At 61.1% G+C, this 14,943-nt stretch overlaps 2 protein-coding genes across 2 annotated transcripts in view; both read left to right on the forward strand.

Moving 5' to 3' along the window:
- Window positions 1–7,214, forward strand: part of MTMR14 (myotubularin related protein 14) — a 33,157-nt gene extending 25,943 nt beyond the window's left edge. Inside the window, exons 18-19 of the mRNA XM_059823007.1 lie at window positions 3,532–3,687; window positions 7,001–7,214. Of these exons, the coding sequence (XP_059678990.1) occupies window positions 3,532–3,687; window positions 7,001–7,178 (334 nt within the window). The 3' untranslated portion in view covers window positions 7,179–7,214. The remainder of the gene's footprint in view (window positions 1–3,531; window positions 3,688–7,000) is intronic.
- Window positions 7,215–7,910: 696 nt separating this feature from the next.
- CPNE9 (copine family member 9) lies at window positions 7,911–14,289 on the forward strand. Its single transcript, XM_059823382.1, has 21 exons — window positions 7,911–7,987; window positions 9,562–9,602; window positions 9,686–9,732; window positions 10,006–10,109; window positions 10,282–10,321; window positions 10,492–10,494; window positions 10,915–10,991; window positions 11,205–11,268; window positions 11,384–11,487; window positions 11,567–11,671; window positions 12,030–12,071; window positions 12,181–12,256; window positions 12,330–12,383; window positions 12,496–12,557; window positions 12,842–12,888; window positions 12,976–13,157; window positions 13,322–13,449; window positions 13,568–13,670; window positions 13,748–13,805; window positions 13,904–13,977; window positions 14,093–14,289. Exons 1-21 carry the CDS (start codon window positions 7,911–7,913, stop codon window positions 14,243–14,245), a joined length of 1,641 nt encoding a protein of 546 aa, XP_059679365.1. The 3' UTR covers window positions 14,246–14,289.
- The last annotated feature ends 654 nt before the right edge of the window (window positions 14,290–14,943 follow it).

Here is a 14,943-nt window from a genome sequence, read left to right on the forward strand (position 1 = left end):
GTGCTCTGAAATACTCTGTCTTGTGCAGCATGTTGCATGGGAAGCACTGACCTAATTAAAAGGAACCATTCCAGGCTAAGAGTTGCCAGTTTATGGCCTGCTAGAGGTCCTTCCTTGTGTGAAGGAACAGCTTGCAGCTCATCTCTGTTTTGCTAATCTAATTTTGTTAATCTTGCACTTTTGAGGGAGTTTCTTCCCACACGTGGACCTGAAGAGGTGGGTGTGTGAAGCTCACTTTCATTCTCTTTCTGTCTGCCATTGGATGTCTATGGCAGCGACTAGAAGACTTGCTGTATCTCATCTCCCCTAACCATGTCAGCTTTGCTGCAGTCGTCCGGCTGCTTCCCAAGACCCTCCACACTGTCCTTGCAGCCAGCCAGCCTCTGGCATGGCTGTAATGTTGTTGCAAATGTGTTGTTCTTACAGACTTGGGGGCTGTTCCTGGTGTCCCAGCAGCCCCAACGTGTTCTGGGGGCCTCACTGAAGCCCTTTTTGGGCCTCTGCAGTAAGACTTTACCAGGAGTGTTCAGGGTTAGAAATAACAGGAAGACTTTCACCTCTAGCGTTGACTGGATTGCACTGGGATACGGTCAGCCTAGAGATCTGTTCTTGGTCTCAAGCCAAACTCAGCTTTTAAGAAGCTCTGCTGACCTTGCAGTGCAAATGCAAGATTTCCCATGCCATGCCTTCCCTGCCTGTCTCACTCAGCCTTGGCCCCTGCTGTCTCTTGAGGCTGTTCAAGATGCTTTTTGGTTGTGACACTTCCTCAGGAGCCTCCCTTAAGAAGGCATTGGGGATAGAGGGGAAAGTCTGCCATGATATCTTAGCTCTGCTGGCTAGGCTTAGGTATCTAAGCCGGGAGAGAGATGACCTGGACTCATTGCAGAGTCAATCAGGTTAGTCAATTAATTGACAAGTGTTTATTCTGCTGCCTGGAGGCGAGACACAGAATTGGCTGCCTTGAACTCCTAGACTCCTGTGCTATTAGGTTAGATGTAATGACTAAGTTTGCACAGCTGCTTAACAGGGTTGGGGACCCCAGGAAGAGTTAGAGAGATAGAGAGCCACTGAGTGTCAGTCCTGCAGGAGGTACACGATGCTTTATCAGCCTGTCCAAGAAAGGATTCAAGAGGTGACTTGATCCACCTCTAAGAGGTGGTGTAAGATCAATCTAATCTTAGCTGACAACAGTGGAAGGTGATGAGTGGCTGGAAGCTGAGGCCACACATCCAAAGCAGGAAACAATTTTCTGCTCACCTTCCTGAGCACAGACTCATCTGGCCAGTATGGTTGATGATACTGGGCAGAGGGACATTTTTACTGTCCCTGGGGCCCTGGATCATGTCTTGTTCCTTCGCTTGCCACGTGGGCACAGTCTCCTAAGCAGGCTGCTGATACTACTCTCCCTTTGCGAGAACTGCAGAGCTCTGCTCGGTTCTCTTCACATTCACCTGGAGATCCTGCCATAGCCCAAGCCCTCCCCTGCCATCCAGATTTGCCCTCTTCAAAACCTTTGTTTCTGCCTGGCCCCAAACCTATCCTCTGTTCAGCAATTCATTACTTGTCTGACAGAATCATGTCCTTATCTACTTTCAGCCCAAGCCCATTGCCTATAGACCTCTTTACTGCTTTAACTCAAATTCTTGTCACTGCATATGACACTCTGGTTTTTCCTGTCTGGCTGTGCTGTTCTTTCAGGGAGGTGACATCCTCCTCTTCCCTCTGCACTGAAGCAGTGTTCCTCTATGGCTTCCTACACTGTTCCCACTGTGCTTCCAGCATGGCACCGTGCTCTGGGCCCCAACGCTCTGCCTGCTCTCCTCCATCATGCTGACTTCCTCGGCTTTACCTTCCCAAGGCAGGGAGAGGGGTAGATATCACTGAACTTTTCCTTACAAATTCCTTGCATCCCAGGGAAGGTTATCCCTGTCTGATCTCCAAAAGGTCTTTCTAACAGTATATGCTGCAGTTCTACTTTCAATGAAACACCCTCGTTCTGACAATAGTGTTACGTGCTCTAGGAAAAACACCTTTTTGCAAGAAGGGGTTCTCCCAACACTTAACACTCGCTGCACCTCACTCCTCAGTTCATCAAGCAGCCAGAGAACAAGAGCCATACACAGTAGGTGAAGCTCTGCTCCTCCCATTTTGTGCTGTGATGCCTTTCCAGAGCCTGAACTTTAAGACAGTGGTGTTACCCCCGAACTGCAGCTGCGGGAACGTTAGCACTGTGATGGGAAGCTGACATGCAAGGAGCTGTGTGACTTCCCCTTCCCCACTTGTGCAGCCAGCTCAGGACCGCGTTTTAGACTTCTCAGACTTGGCCATATTGATCAGACTAGTTAAATGGCAGGCTTGGAATTAGATTGAGATTGCAAATAGGTTTCCCGCTGCGCACCTTCCCTCACCCTCGCCTTCCAGTCTCGCTGAGGTCCTTCTTGCTGTGGGAGATCCTGTCTTTCTCGCTGTTCTTCTGGTCTCTTGGGGAGCAGCTGCAGTGCGCCACTGCTATTCTTAGCTGTGAAGACAGCGTGCAAGTACCTGGCCCAGCAGAGCTGGAGCTGGTGCACTGCTATCTGCCCAGCAGATCTCAGATGAATTATCCAGAAGATCTTGGTAGTGTGTAATTGAGTAGCTCTGCCACAGGGTGTGCTTCCAGCTATGTACACTCTGCTGTGCAGCGGGGCACAGTAATTACTTGCTCCCCGGAAGCCAAGAGCTCTGGATTCGTCTCAAGTGATTGTGCCCTCTTCTCTGAGATTTTGGAGGGACTCCTTAGATTCACTTATCAGATTTCATGCTTCCTCCTTTCCTGGTGGGAGGCTGCATACATCAAACAATTATCCTCCCTTGGCTATTTTTCCTTTGCTAAAGATGTTTTGACACCTGACTTCTGGTGCAGTCCATTCTTCTAACAGAGGAATTAAAAGGTCTTCACATGCTGGCGGGGTGGGGGTGGGTGCCCTGGGGACATCTTCAGCAATGGCCGGCTCTGTTCAGATCTGGTGTTAATGCCTCAGGAGTGATCCGCTTTCTAACGGCTGCCGGACCAAGGATTTCTAAGTCTTCCTCAGCACTAACCAAGTCACAACCTTGATTCTCTGTCAGGCCTTGCCACTTCCCTGGGATGTGCTAACAGCTACAACAAGCAACAGGAGGATGCCCCTTGTATAGCACGGTGTCCACATCTGTGAGGGATTCAGGGCAGGACGTGTGGTTGCATCTCGCTAATGAGTTTCACAGTTCTGCATGGCCATCTGCTGCTTGCTGGCTCTGTCCTGTCCAGCTCCCAGTGCGCTCCTGCTGCTTTGTTGGCCCCAGCCAGCTTGGCTCTCCCCTCACTTTCAGAGGAAAGGCTTGGCCTGGGGCCCAGCCAGAGATGCATGTTGCACCCTGGTCTCCGAGTGTCAAAGCTGCTGGCGCAGGCGCTGCTGGCGGTCAGCCCGGCGGGTCCCTGGCACCAGCGTTAGTGAAAGGCATGTGGCTGAATGACCTGACTGATCGTGCCGTCTCCCTCTCTCTCTGCCCCAGATCGGTGGACCATTCTCTGCCCGGATCTTCCGTTTCCACAGACTTTGGCAGCTGGCAGATGGTGACAGGGTGTGGCAGTATTCGAGAGCAGGCAATCCTGAGCGCAGACGCCTCTCTCCCTTGCAGCTTCCCGGATGAGTTCCCTAGCACTTGTCTGTAAGTGTCTCAAATGCAGGATCTCTCCTTGGGTCTCTCGGCTGGCTGTGAGCGCTGGAACTTTATCACTCTGGCACTTTCGAAGAAGCCTGGGAGCCCATAACAAGTTGTCCTATCTTCCCTTCTTTGATGCTTTCCATCCACAAATTCAGTCACTTAGCGCTCTTTGCTTATGCTGAACTCAGAAAGAAACCGGCATCTTTTCTGCCTAATAATGGGGGGGGCACTTTGCTTTCTGTAGGAAGAAGAGGCTTTTCTCTCTCCCCTGAAGACGCTGAATTTGAGCATAATTGAGTGCATTTGAGGATGCATGCTTGTCAGGACAGGACTGGTAACCCAGATTTTCTTGCTTTTGGTTCTTGCTCCGTCTCCCCGCTGGGGTCAGATCCTTGGTACAGTAAGAGAGGGGCTTTCCTTCTGTCACTCTGATTTTTGTCTGACCACGCGCAGCATCATTTGCAGATGCTGCATCTGACCATTGCAGAGCAGCAGAGACCCTGCATCCTGCCACATCCTGCCATGTAAAATGGCTGGGATGCAAATGTTCCTCCCCAAATAGAAAACCACCTCTGTGGAAGCTTGAAAGACAGGAGATGTGCTTTAATTGCTCTTAGAGGAGAACCTTGGCTTGTGCCTTCAGGCTGAAAACTCTCAATCAAGAAACTGAAATGGCAGATCAGGGGCTGCCGCTAGCTAGCTGTGCTACAGTTGCGCTGCCAAACGCTTGCAATCCCTTACCAAGGTCTGAGTACGTGCTTTGGAGGCAGAAAGCAAGTGATGTGAAAACCAAAGTCTCCTGTGAGACAGGCTAGCTGCCCTGACTCGCCTTCTCATGTGGCTGTGTGCGGTGCTGCTGAGCAGAGCAGCTGCTCCCAAGTTATGATTAAGCTAAAAGACCCGTGAATTGGCAGATCGAAGAATTGCGAGGGATGTTGGACATGGCCTGGCTGGGATTGGCTCTCCTCCTTTCATGAGGACATGCTGTGCTGCTTCTTTAGTTGTTTGGAGATCCTTGAAGGAGTAGAAGGGACTGAAGGACGGGTGACTGAAGTAGCGACTGCTTTTCTGTGCCCCAAAGGCTGTCCTTGGTGGCTGCTGATCACCAGCAAGTTGTTGCTGCCCTTCTTGGAGTTGTATCTAACGTCAGAATAGGGAATTCAGTAGAGAGAAATGTGATTTGAAGTTGAGCTCTGAATTTGCCTGTGCTGAAATCGTAGGCTCATGCAGTTTGGAGTCCGAATGCTTGGGACAGCGGGGTTCAAAGGGAGGGGAACAGCAGTGGTGCTTCTCCCTTGGGTGTGCAGCAGATACTGCGAGTGCTTTGCCCTGTTCAGCTCTTCACTGGAGCTGTGGGGTGCTTGGGGGCTGGGGACCACTCGACTGTGGGTGCTGGGACCAGGCACTGTTTGGAAGGGATGAGAGTTCCCAAGGATGTTGTGTAGAGCTTGACCCAGGGCCTTCACTCTCTGCTCTGCATCAGCTCTGTTTGCTCAGGAGCCCATTGTGGTTTTATCCCAGTTTTTTGCAGCCCAGCACAGTATGAGTTTTTTGAAAATTAAATTCCATTTAAGTTCCCACTTTACATCTCAGCTGGCAGCAGCTCGATGAAGGTATGCTTTTCACAGCCTACTTCTTGTGCTTGTGTGGGGCTTGTCAGGGCTTACTTCGAGCTGGGGCTTTGACAGCCTCCTCTCATCCTGCACCCCAAGCTGCAGACGAGCGGGCAGGCTGTAGGAAGTGTAGCGGGGCAGAGCGCCCTGGATTTGGCAAGGAAGCATGACCTGCCTCCCTGGTTGAACTGCGCAGAGTGAAACGGTGCAACCAGTCTGCAGGGCTTGGTGTCGGGCAGTGGCTAGCTGCTTGACCCTGCGCCTTGGAGTGTCCCACTCCATGAAAGAAACCTAAAAATCTAAATACAAAATCTGCCCTGTAAAGAGGTGCGAGAGCCAGAAGATGCGGGACCTAACTGCTGCACGCCCTTGCTTACCTCTGCGTGTGACATCTAAGATCACTGTACTTGGGTGCAAGCAAGTTCTGCTTTCATGTAGCTTATTTTTAATGCTAGCAGGTTTGCGAGTTCCACGTCCTAATTAGGTTGCCAAAAAAGCATCTTTTTAATGTGTTTAGATATGTTGCCTTTTTCCTGTGCCCTCTGGCTTCTCTTTATTATCAGGCACTGTAAACAGCGGCCTGGTTGGCTGCCTCGGCATCGCTTGCTGTTTATAGGCCTCCCACCATATCCTCTTGCTGCTGTTTCCGGACCGAAGCTGTTGGCAGTGGGTGGTTAACACTTCCATTCAAATGAGCTGTGCCAATTTATAGCCAGCCCAGGCGCTGGAGAGATTAAAGAGAATTTTTTATGGGGAAGGTTTGCGCTGTGCCCTTGGAGTGACCTTTGAGGAATGTCTTATTCTCTCTGGGAACCACCGGCACGTTGCAGAGGTGCCGCAGCAAGGACTGTTTCAGACCAGAGTGCTTGGAACAGCTGCCTCTGAACCCTAGTCTTGCTTTCCCCTGCTCCCTCGGCTGAAATACTGTCTTCCCTCTGCTCTCTTCACCCTGCCCCTAACCAGGTGTGTGGATCAGCTGGAGAGGAGAGCAGGTCCTGGGGGAAGCCATGCCCTACTCTGCAGGCAGCCCTCCTGCTTGCAGAGAGCAGCTGTGCCAGGGAGCAGAAGTAAAAGGCCGCTCAGCTCTCCTCTTTCTACGGCTGGAGTGCTCCTTGGGGCTTTTGTCACCTTGTCTGCCCCCTCTCACACACCCCCCCCCCCTTCCCCAGAGCTGTCTGTGCTGGCACAAGCATGAGCTGCTGGGGCCGGTGGAAGCAAGGGACGGTCGCAAATAGGGTGGAAGCGACTGTCCAGATACAGCACATGTGGACAGGCTCCATCTGGGAACACTGTACAAAGAGGTGAGGGAACTGGCGCAGGGGCTGACGTCAACCAGCACCCGCTTGGCGAAAGCAGCACTTTCTGCATGAACCGCGACCTCATAAGTGCCGTGGTGGTGGGAGAAACTGCGGAACTGGGGGGGGGTGTGTGTGAAGTAGGAGACCTGGGGGAGAGCAGGAGGCTGGGGCTGCGTGAGGCTCCAGGGGAGAGTGTTGGGTTGGGTTGGGTTGGGCAAGGAGGCAGTGGCAGCAGTTGCTGTAGCTGGAGCCTTTGCCCCTGCAGCCGGCTGAGCGCCATGGCCCCGCTGGCGCCATGGACGGAGCCCCAGCCCTGCTGCCAGCCTCCTGCCCCCCGTCAGCAGTGAGGGCTGGGATGGGGAGAGGGATGGCTGCAGTCGCTGACCTCCCCCTTCTCTCTCCTAGGCTGGTGTCAGCGAGCGACCGCGAGTCCCGGCTGGAAGAAGTGCGGTCTGCCTTTCTGGCCAGCTACAGCCGGACCATTGGCCTGAAGGCCGTGCCCCCCAGCCCCTCGGGGGCCATCGGTGGCCTCCTCGAGCAGTTCGTGCGGGGCGTGGGACTGAGAGGCAGCAGCACGCTTTGAGCGTGGCCTTCCCGCACCCCTGGCTGGAGAACCGGGGCTGGTGGGTCCCCCTGCCTGAGCCCCGGACCCCCCTTCCTGGGGCGGACACCTGCAGCACCCAGCGCCCGCTGCCGCCCGCCCGTGCCTGGGGCTGGGGGCGTGCGGGGGGCTCCAGCGAGGCTCTGCAGTAAAGACACCCGAGCTGTGCCCTCTCCTGCCTCCTCTCTGGGCTGCGGGCAGCGGGAGGCGGGCAGCGGCTCCGGCGGGGCTGAGCCGGGGGGCGGCGGCGCGGAGGAGCCGGGCGGCGGGAGCCGCTCCGCCGGGGGCGCCGCTCGCTATAAATAGCCCGGCCCACGCTCCGGGAGCGGCGGCACCGAAATAGCACCGAGCCGGGACCGGGAGGAAGCCCCCGGCGGGGCGGGAGTCGGGCCAAGCCTCCGCCGCACGGGGCTGGGGAGCGGAGCTGAGTCCGCAGCCCTGGACGGGAGGTCCCGGTGGGGCTGAGCGGAGCCGAGCCGTGCCGGGAGCCGGGGCTGAGCCCCCGCCGCCCCCCGGGGCCGAGCCGTCGCGCGTGGGGGCCAGTCCCCGGGAGCAAGCCCCCGGTGCCCGGGGCGGCGCTGCCGGCGGGGCCGGGGCCGCCGTGCCCGTGCTCGTGCCGTGCCGTGCCGTGCCGTGCCGTGCCCGCCCCCGGGCGCGCCCGCCTCGGCGGCGCGGGAGGAGGCGGCGCGGAGCAGCGGCGGCGCCCGGGCGGGGATGGCGTCTCCGGGAGCGCTGGAGCCGGCGGCCGGCAGCGTGCCGGGCACCAAGGTGGAGCTCACCGTGTCCTGCCGGTGAGCCGGGAGCGGGGCGGGGGAGCGGGCGGGGGTTGGTGCCCGGACATGGGTGGGTGCGACACGCACGGGGATGCGCTGCAGGGTGCCCGTGTCCCACGGCATCCCGCTGCCCGCCGGTGAGCCCCCGGCCCCGGGGGGGTGGGCTGCGGGTCCCCCTCACTCCCCGGGTACTGCTCGGTGCCACGGCGTGTGCCCAACGTCCCTCTGCCCGGCTGCCACCCGTGGGAAGAGGTCCTGTCCCCTCCGCGGGGTCCCGGGGGATGCTGGCACCGGGCACGGCTCCGTGGCACGGCTGCTTGGAGGGACCCGCTGCCCTTACCCAGGGCTGGGGCACGGGACAGCCCGGCTCGGGGTGACGCTGGCAGGGCGCAGGGTGCCGGTGCTGGCTGCAGGCAGGCTGCCCCGCTCTGCCCGGCTCGGCGAGCCCTGTGCGAGGCAGCGGGGCCAGGACTGGGTCAGCGTTGGCCCGTGGCGGGATGGGGGCTGTGGGAGAGGTGCTGCTCGGTGCCTCCGGCTCCTGGTGGGGTCCACAGGGCAAGTGGCTCAGCCAATCTGTCGGTGGCTAAATATAGCCCGGCAGAGGCACCGCTACCCGTCCTGCCCGTGGCTGGGGGATCCCGCCCGCAGGGTCCGGCAGCAGCGTCCCCCATGACGAGGGGTCAGGGAAGGCCTGCGGCTCGTCCCGCAAAGTCCCCTGCCCGTCTGGGCAGCTCTGGCATGGCCCCAAGCTCTGCGAACTCCAGTCTGGGCCAGGGACTGCCATGCCCCCTCCCTGCGGCTGAGCCCCTGCCCTCCCTGCCAGCCCCTCTGGGCAGCGGTCAGAGGGGCTGCGGGGCCATGGGCCTGGCATTTTTGGGCAGGGGCTGGGGTTCACTCCTGGAGGTGGCCCAGGGCAGGGGTAGGCTTTGCCTTCACAGCCCACCAAGAGCTCAGCCCCATCCAGGGCTGCTGTGGGAGCCCTGGGGGTCTCTCTCCTGCACCCCCAGCCCTGCACCCAGGGGAGCTGGCTGAGCCCCACAGCCCCTGGCCATGCCTCAGCCCACCCTGTGCAGCCACCCCCGGGCTGCAGGAAGGATCCCAGCAGAGCTGTTTGCAGCCCCCAGTGCTTCCTGGTGTCACACCATGTAAAGGATGAGGATCAATCGCTCTGCTGGCGGCTGCATCGGGGGCATGGAGCTGGTCCCCGCCGGCTGCCCAGCCCCTGCTTTAAGTGTCTCCTTTCTTCTCGCTTCTGCGCCCCGCCATTAGCCACGCTCCCACTGCCGGGGTGCAGTGGGCATTCCACCGGCGCCGGCGGCACGGGGAAAGGTTTCATCCTCTAAATGGGTTCCCTGTCATGTTCAATCATCGTCAGCGCTGGAGACGCTGCTCCTTGCTCGCCCCGCTGTCCCGCCGAACCTTGCGGTGGGAGCCAGCGCGTCCCCCCAGGGTGCTGAGGCTCTTGGCCCTGGGTGCCGGCATGGGCTTGCCGTATGGTGCCGTCCCCTGATAGAGGGGCAGGACACGGGGACCCACCTTGGAGCCGGGTGGGTGGCACCCAGTGTGGCTCATGCCTGGCTCTGTTCCCCCAGGAACCTCCTGGACATGGACACCTTCTCCAAATCTGACCCAGGTGGGTGGTGGGACCAGGCAGGGGGCACGGCATGGCACGGCATGGCACAGCACGGCAGTCTGGCTCTGCTCCTCTCTCCACAGTGGTGGTCCTCTTCGTGCAGGGCTCGGGGAGCAGCGAGTGGAAGGAGGTGAGCACAGTCCCTCTCACTGGGTCTCTGGAGACGCTCCCAGCCCCATGCCTGGGGTACTGCCGCCCCCAGTGCCCCTGTTCCTGGCTAATCCCCGGCTGGGTTAAACAGGCCCATATGGCCACCCGTGTCCATGCTAATGATCCCTCTGCGGCCATGCTAATGATCTGGCCCCGCTGGCAGCACTAATCCTCCCACCGGGATTAGCGCCGGGACAGCTGCGATGAGGAGGGGCCCTGGGTGGTGGGGCTGCCCTCACCCCTCTCCCCGCAGTTCGGGCGCACTGAGGTGATCGACAACACCCTGAACCCCGACTTCGTCCGCAAGTTTGTCCTCGACTATTACTTCGAGGAGAAGCAAAACCTCCGCTTCGATGTGTGAGTAAGGTGGCCAGGGAAGGGCTCGGCCCTGGCTTGGGGTGGAACAAAGTGCCGAGTCGGTAATAAATAAGGATACGGCAGCGAATAGCACTGACGAGGGGGGAAGTGGGGCTGTGTGCCAGGGCACCCTCATGGGCACTGGCTCAGGGCTCTGCTCTCCCACCACCAGCTACAACGTGGACTCCAAGGGCTGCTCCATTTTAAAGCAGGTGAGCACAGCCCATGCCAGGGGGATGCGCGATGACACCCTGGTGTGATGCTGCGGTGGGGCGCCCCGAGGCTGTGCCCCATGCGGGTGCTATTGGGGGGGACAGGTGCCTGTGGCCTCAGGGGGCTCTAACCCGATCTCTATCTCTCTGTGCCCCATGGGGACTGGCAGAAGGTAGGTGCCCGCCACGCATCAGCCCTGGCTCTGCCCTGAGAACCTGGCCCTTGTGAGAGTGCCTGGTGGGGCAGGACACACCACAGGGGTGGCTTTTGGGGTGCAGGAAGGGTTCAGGGCATGTGGGGTGGTTCTGGGGGGGCACAGGGTGGGTCCAGGGCTGTGGGCTGGCCCTGGAGGCACAGGATGAGTCCAGAGCACATGGAGTGGGCACCTGGGGTGGTCCTGGGGGTGTAGGATGGGTCCTGGGCTGGGGGGTGGCTCTTGGGGCACAGGGTGGGTTCAGGACACTTGGGGTGGCCCTGAGGCAAGGTGGCAGCAGGTCCCATGGGTGCATTGGGAGGGTGAGGGGTGAGTGTGGGTGGTGGGGGGCTGGGGCAGGAGCCCCCAGAGTCTCACAGCGCTGTGCTTGGGGCGCAGGACTTCCTGGGGCAGGCGTTTGTGGCTCTGGGGGAGGTGATCGGGTCCCAGCGGGGCCGCCTGGAGAGAGCCCTCACGTGAGTCACACCCCATGGTGGGACGAGGCGGGGTCCCACACCGTGTCCCCAGCCACCCGCCCCGTGGGACCCCTCCCTGCACTTCCCTTGCTGGCGACACCGGCCACGCTGCTGGGCACCAACCATGGGGCAACGAGCCCCAACACCGACCCCACCTCCTGCCCCTGTCCTGTCCTCCTTGTCCCCAAGCTGACCGGGTGCCTCTGGTCCCAGGGGAGTCCCAGGGAAGCGGTGCGGGACCATCCTGCTGCTGGCTGAGGAGCTGAGCAACTGCCGTGTGAGTGCCTGTGTTCTGGCAGCGGTGAGGCGGGGACTGCACGGCCCCCCCGGCCCGGGCGGCTGCTGGGGCTGGGGGTGAGGAGGCAGCTGGCAGTGATGGTCGCTGTCCCCAGGACATCATTACGATGCAGCTGTGCGCCAACAAGCTGGACAAGAAGGACTTCTTCGGAAAATCTGACCCCTTCCTCGTCTTCTACCGCAGCAACGAGGATGGCACGTGAGCGCAGGGCCCAGCAGGGCGGGCAGGGTGCCGGTGTCACTGTACGGCGCACCCCGACCCTGCCCTGTCCCCACAGCTTCACCATCTGCCATAAGACGGAGGTGGTGAAGAACACGCTCAACCCAGTTTGGCAGCCCTTCACCATCCCCGTGCGCGCCCTCTGCAACGGCGACTACGACCGGTACGGGGACGGGGACAGGGACAGGGACAGGGACAGGGGTAGCTGTGTGGCCAAAGCAGGGTATGAGCATTTCCTTTGCGGGTTTGGCCCCGCAGTGGCAGGCAGCTCAGAATTGGGTCCTTATTGTGTTTTTTTTTCCTCTTTTGCAACCCAAATTACGTAAAGGCATCCCCCTCCTTTCCAGGGCCCCCGCTGTGACCCAAATTTCCTGCTTCTCTCCTGGCAGAGACGCAGGCCGGGCGGGCAGGGTGCTTGCCGCCAGAGCGCTGCAGGGCTGGGTGTCCCTGAACCAGGGGGACCGGGGAGGGGCCGCGCCAGCCAGGCTGGCGGCTCACCCTCTGCCCGCCTTCACTTTCAGGACAGTGAAGATAGATGTGTACGACTGGGACCGGGATGGGAGGTGAGACTGTGCCCGTGGGGTGGCGGGGGACATCGGGGTGGTGCCACTGCTTCCCAGGGTGCCCCTCACCGGGGTGCCTGGCGACACTGACCCCACGCTCCTCCCGCAGCCACGACTTCATTGGAGAGTTTGCCACCAGCTACCGGGAGCTCTCCCGAGCGCAGAGCCAGTTCACGGTGTACGAGGTAGGGTGGAGGGCTGGGGCGGCAGGGCTGGGGGGCACCCCACGCCAGGGCCAACCCACCCCTGCGCCCGCAGGTGCTGAACCCCAGGAAGAAATGCAAGAAGAAGAAATATGTGAACTCTGGCACTGTGAGTGGGGCTGGGGAACTCCTGGGGCTCCTGCCCGTGGAGGGCCAGGTCTGACCCCTGCCTCCTGCCCGCCAAGGAGGGGGGTCCAGCTCTGACCCCCCCATGTCCACAGGTGACGCTGCTCTCCTTCTCCGTTGAGTCCGAGTTCACCTTCGTTGACTACATCCGGGGCGGGTGAGTGGGGGGCTGGGTGCCCCCCGGCTCCCTGAGACCCCCCGCGGTCGAGGGTCTTGGGGCAAGGACGGCAGTGACGGCGTAGGTGCAGCCTGGGGGTGACGAGGGGGCAGTGGGGCTGGGGAGGGGGCACAGGACAGCAGCACCAGGCTGGGGGGTACTGGCTGGGGAAGGGGGGGCCCAGGCAATGGGTCCCAGGGGGGGAAGGACACGCCACGCAGTGGGGCTGGAAGATGGCATCCCCACGCCGTGGGGCTGGCAGCCTCCCTCGCTCTCCCCCGAAGGACGCAGCTGAATTTCACCGTCGCCATCGACTTCACGGCCTCCAACGGTGAGTGCAGCAAGTGCAGGGGTGGTCCCCGTTGGTGCAGCCATGGGGCTGGCCGTGGGGCGGGTGCCAACAGGCGCTGTGCCGCAGGGATGCCGTCGCAGCCCACCTCGCTGCACTACGCGAGCCCCTACCAGCTGAGCGCCTACGCCCTGGCACTGAAGGCAGTGGGGGAGATCATCCAGGACTACGACAGCGACAAGCTCTTCCCCGCCTACGGCTTCGGTGCCAAACTCCCACCCGACGGCAAGATCTCCCACCAGTTCCCCCTGGTGTGCCCCGGGGTGGGGGGGAACACTGGGGTGGGGGTGCTCACAGCAGCTTGGCGGTGGGGGGGAAGCACCCATGCTGGCTGCATCCTGCCCTGGCATCCCGCAACCGGGGGGACACACTGAGAGCTGTGGTCCCCCTGCAAGCGTCTGTCCCCGTCCCCCAGAACAACAACGTGGACAACCCCAGCTGCGCCGGCATCGAGGGCGTGCTGGAGTCCTACCTCCAGAGCCTGCGCACCGTGCAGCTCTATGGTCCCACCAACTTCGCCCCTGTCATCAACCAGGTGGCTGGGTGAGTGCCGGGGGACTCTGTCCCCTTTGCCGTCCCCAAATGCCACCAGTCCCACAGTGGTGCTGGCTGCCCCACACCAGTGGGGCTGCTGGAGGGACCCCATCCCTTGTCCCCATAGGGCGGCCGCCCAGGTGACCGACGGCTCGCAGTACCACGTCCTCCTCATCATCACCGACGGCGTCATCTCTGACATGCTGCAGACGAAGGAGGCCATCGTCACCGTGAGTGCACCCTCATCACCGTGAGTTAACCCTACGCCGGGTGCTGGCCCGGCTGCCACCCTGCCTCTGCCTCACAGGCTTCCGCCTTGCCCATGTCCATCATCATCGTGGGAGTGGGTCCAGCTGAGTTTGAGGGTGAGTGGGGGCTTGGGGACACTGGGGAAGGGGGATGGTGTTTCCATCCCCGGTGGTCACCCCACCGAGGCTTGGTGACACTAGCTGTCACCCCCCAGCCATGGAGGAGCTGGACGGTGATGATGTGCGGGTGTCCTCCCGGGGACGGTATGCCGAGAGGGACATTGTGCAGGTAATGCCAGCATTGAGCCCGGTCACACCACGGGCGAGAGACACTCAGCCCCTCACTGACCCCCGCAGCTGTAGGGTTGTTTCCAGCCAGGCTGCAAATTTCTTTCCCCTCGAAGTTTGTGCCATTTCGGGATTACGTGGATGACTCGGGAAACCAGGTGCTGAGCATGGCCCGCCTGGCCAAGGACGTGCTGGCTGAGATCCCCGAGCAGCTGCTCTCCTACATGAAGACCCGCGACATCAAGCCTCGCCGGGCAGACCCCCAGTAGCTCCTCCATGGGCCGTGGGGCAGGCTGGTGGGGTGAGAACACAAGTCACTTTCTTCTGCCGGTGTCCAGGGCTTAGCCATGGAGATGTGCCCCCCCCAGGGGCAATAATCAGCTGCTGCGGCCGGTGGTTGGGGCTGGGACCCTCCTCTTCTGGCAGCAAGACCACGGGGCTGGATGTCCCCGGCTGCCCCCTCCTCCTGCCTGGCCGGCAGCGATGCCCGGCGCAGCGGGGCTGGTTCAGACTGTACCATCCCTCAGCTGCGGCAGCGCAGGCACGGCCAGCGCCTGGGTAGAGGCTGTTGGGGGGCCACAGTGTGTCCCCCCCCGCCCCGAGAGGGCAGCCTGGCTCCCTTCCCCGGGGGAGGAGGCTGCCCCTGGGGCTGGGTGCATGCCGGGGGTCCCAGCCTCGCCAGCTCCTTGGGCCAGGGGGCCTCACCCCGCTCCTGCCTGCGCCCCATTCCTGCCTGCACCCTGCTCCCGCCTGCACCCTGCCCCTCAGCTGAGCGCCAGCACCCCGGTCCTCCGGCTCTGGTGCCCCGGCGCTGGCCTGCCTGCCCCACAGCCTGCCCCACAGCCTGCCCCACCGCCTGCCCCACCGCCTGCCTCGTTGCCCTCAGCAGGGCCCTGGCCCCACAGCCGGGGGGTGCCACAGGGCTGAGCCCCACAGCTGTGGGGTGCTGCAGGGCCCGGCCCCACAG

The sequence above is a fragment of the Gavia stellata genome, chromosome 12 (assembly GCF_030936135.1).
Source record: "Gavia stellata isolate bGavSte3 chromosome 12, bGavSte3.hap2, whole genome shotgun sequence".
NCBI lineage: Eukaryota > Metazoa > Chordata > Aves > Gaviiformes > Gaviidae > Gavia > Gavia stellata.

Coding starts and splice junctions, on each gene's coding strand:
- CPNE9 (XM_059823382.1), top strand. CDS start 7,911: ATGGCGTCTCCGGGAGCGCTGGAGCCGGCGGCCGGCAGCGTGCCGGGC. Junction 11,672..12,029: donor TGCAACGGCGACTACGACCG/GTACGGGGACGG, acceptor CTTCACTTTCAG/GACAGTGAAGATAGATGTGT. Junction 12,889..12,975: donor CGACTTCACGGCCTCCAACG/GTGAGTGCAGCA, acceptor GCTGTGCCGCAG/GGATGCCGTCGCAGCCCACC.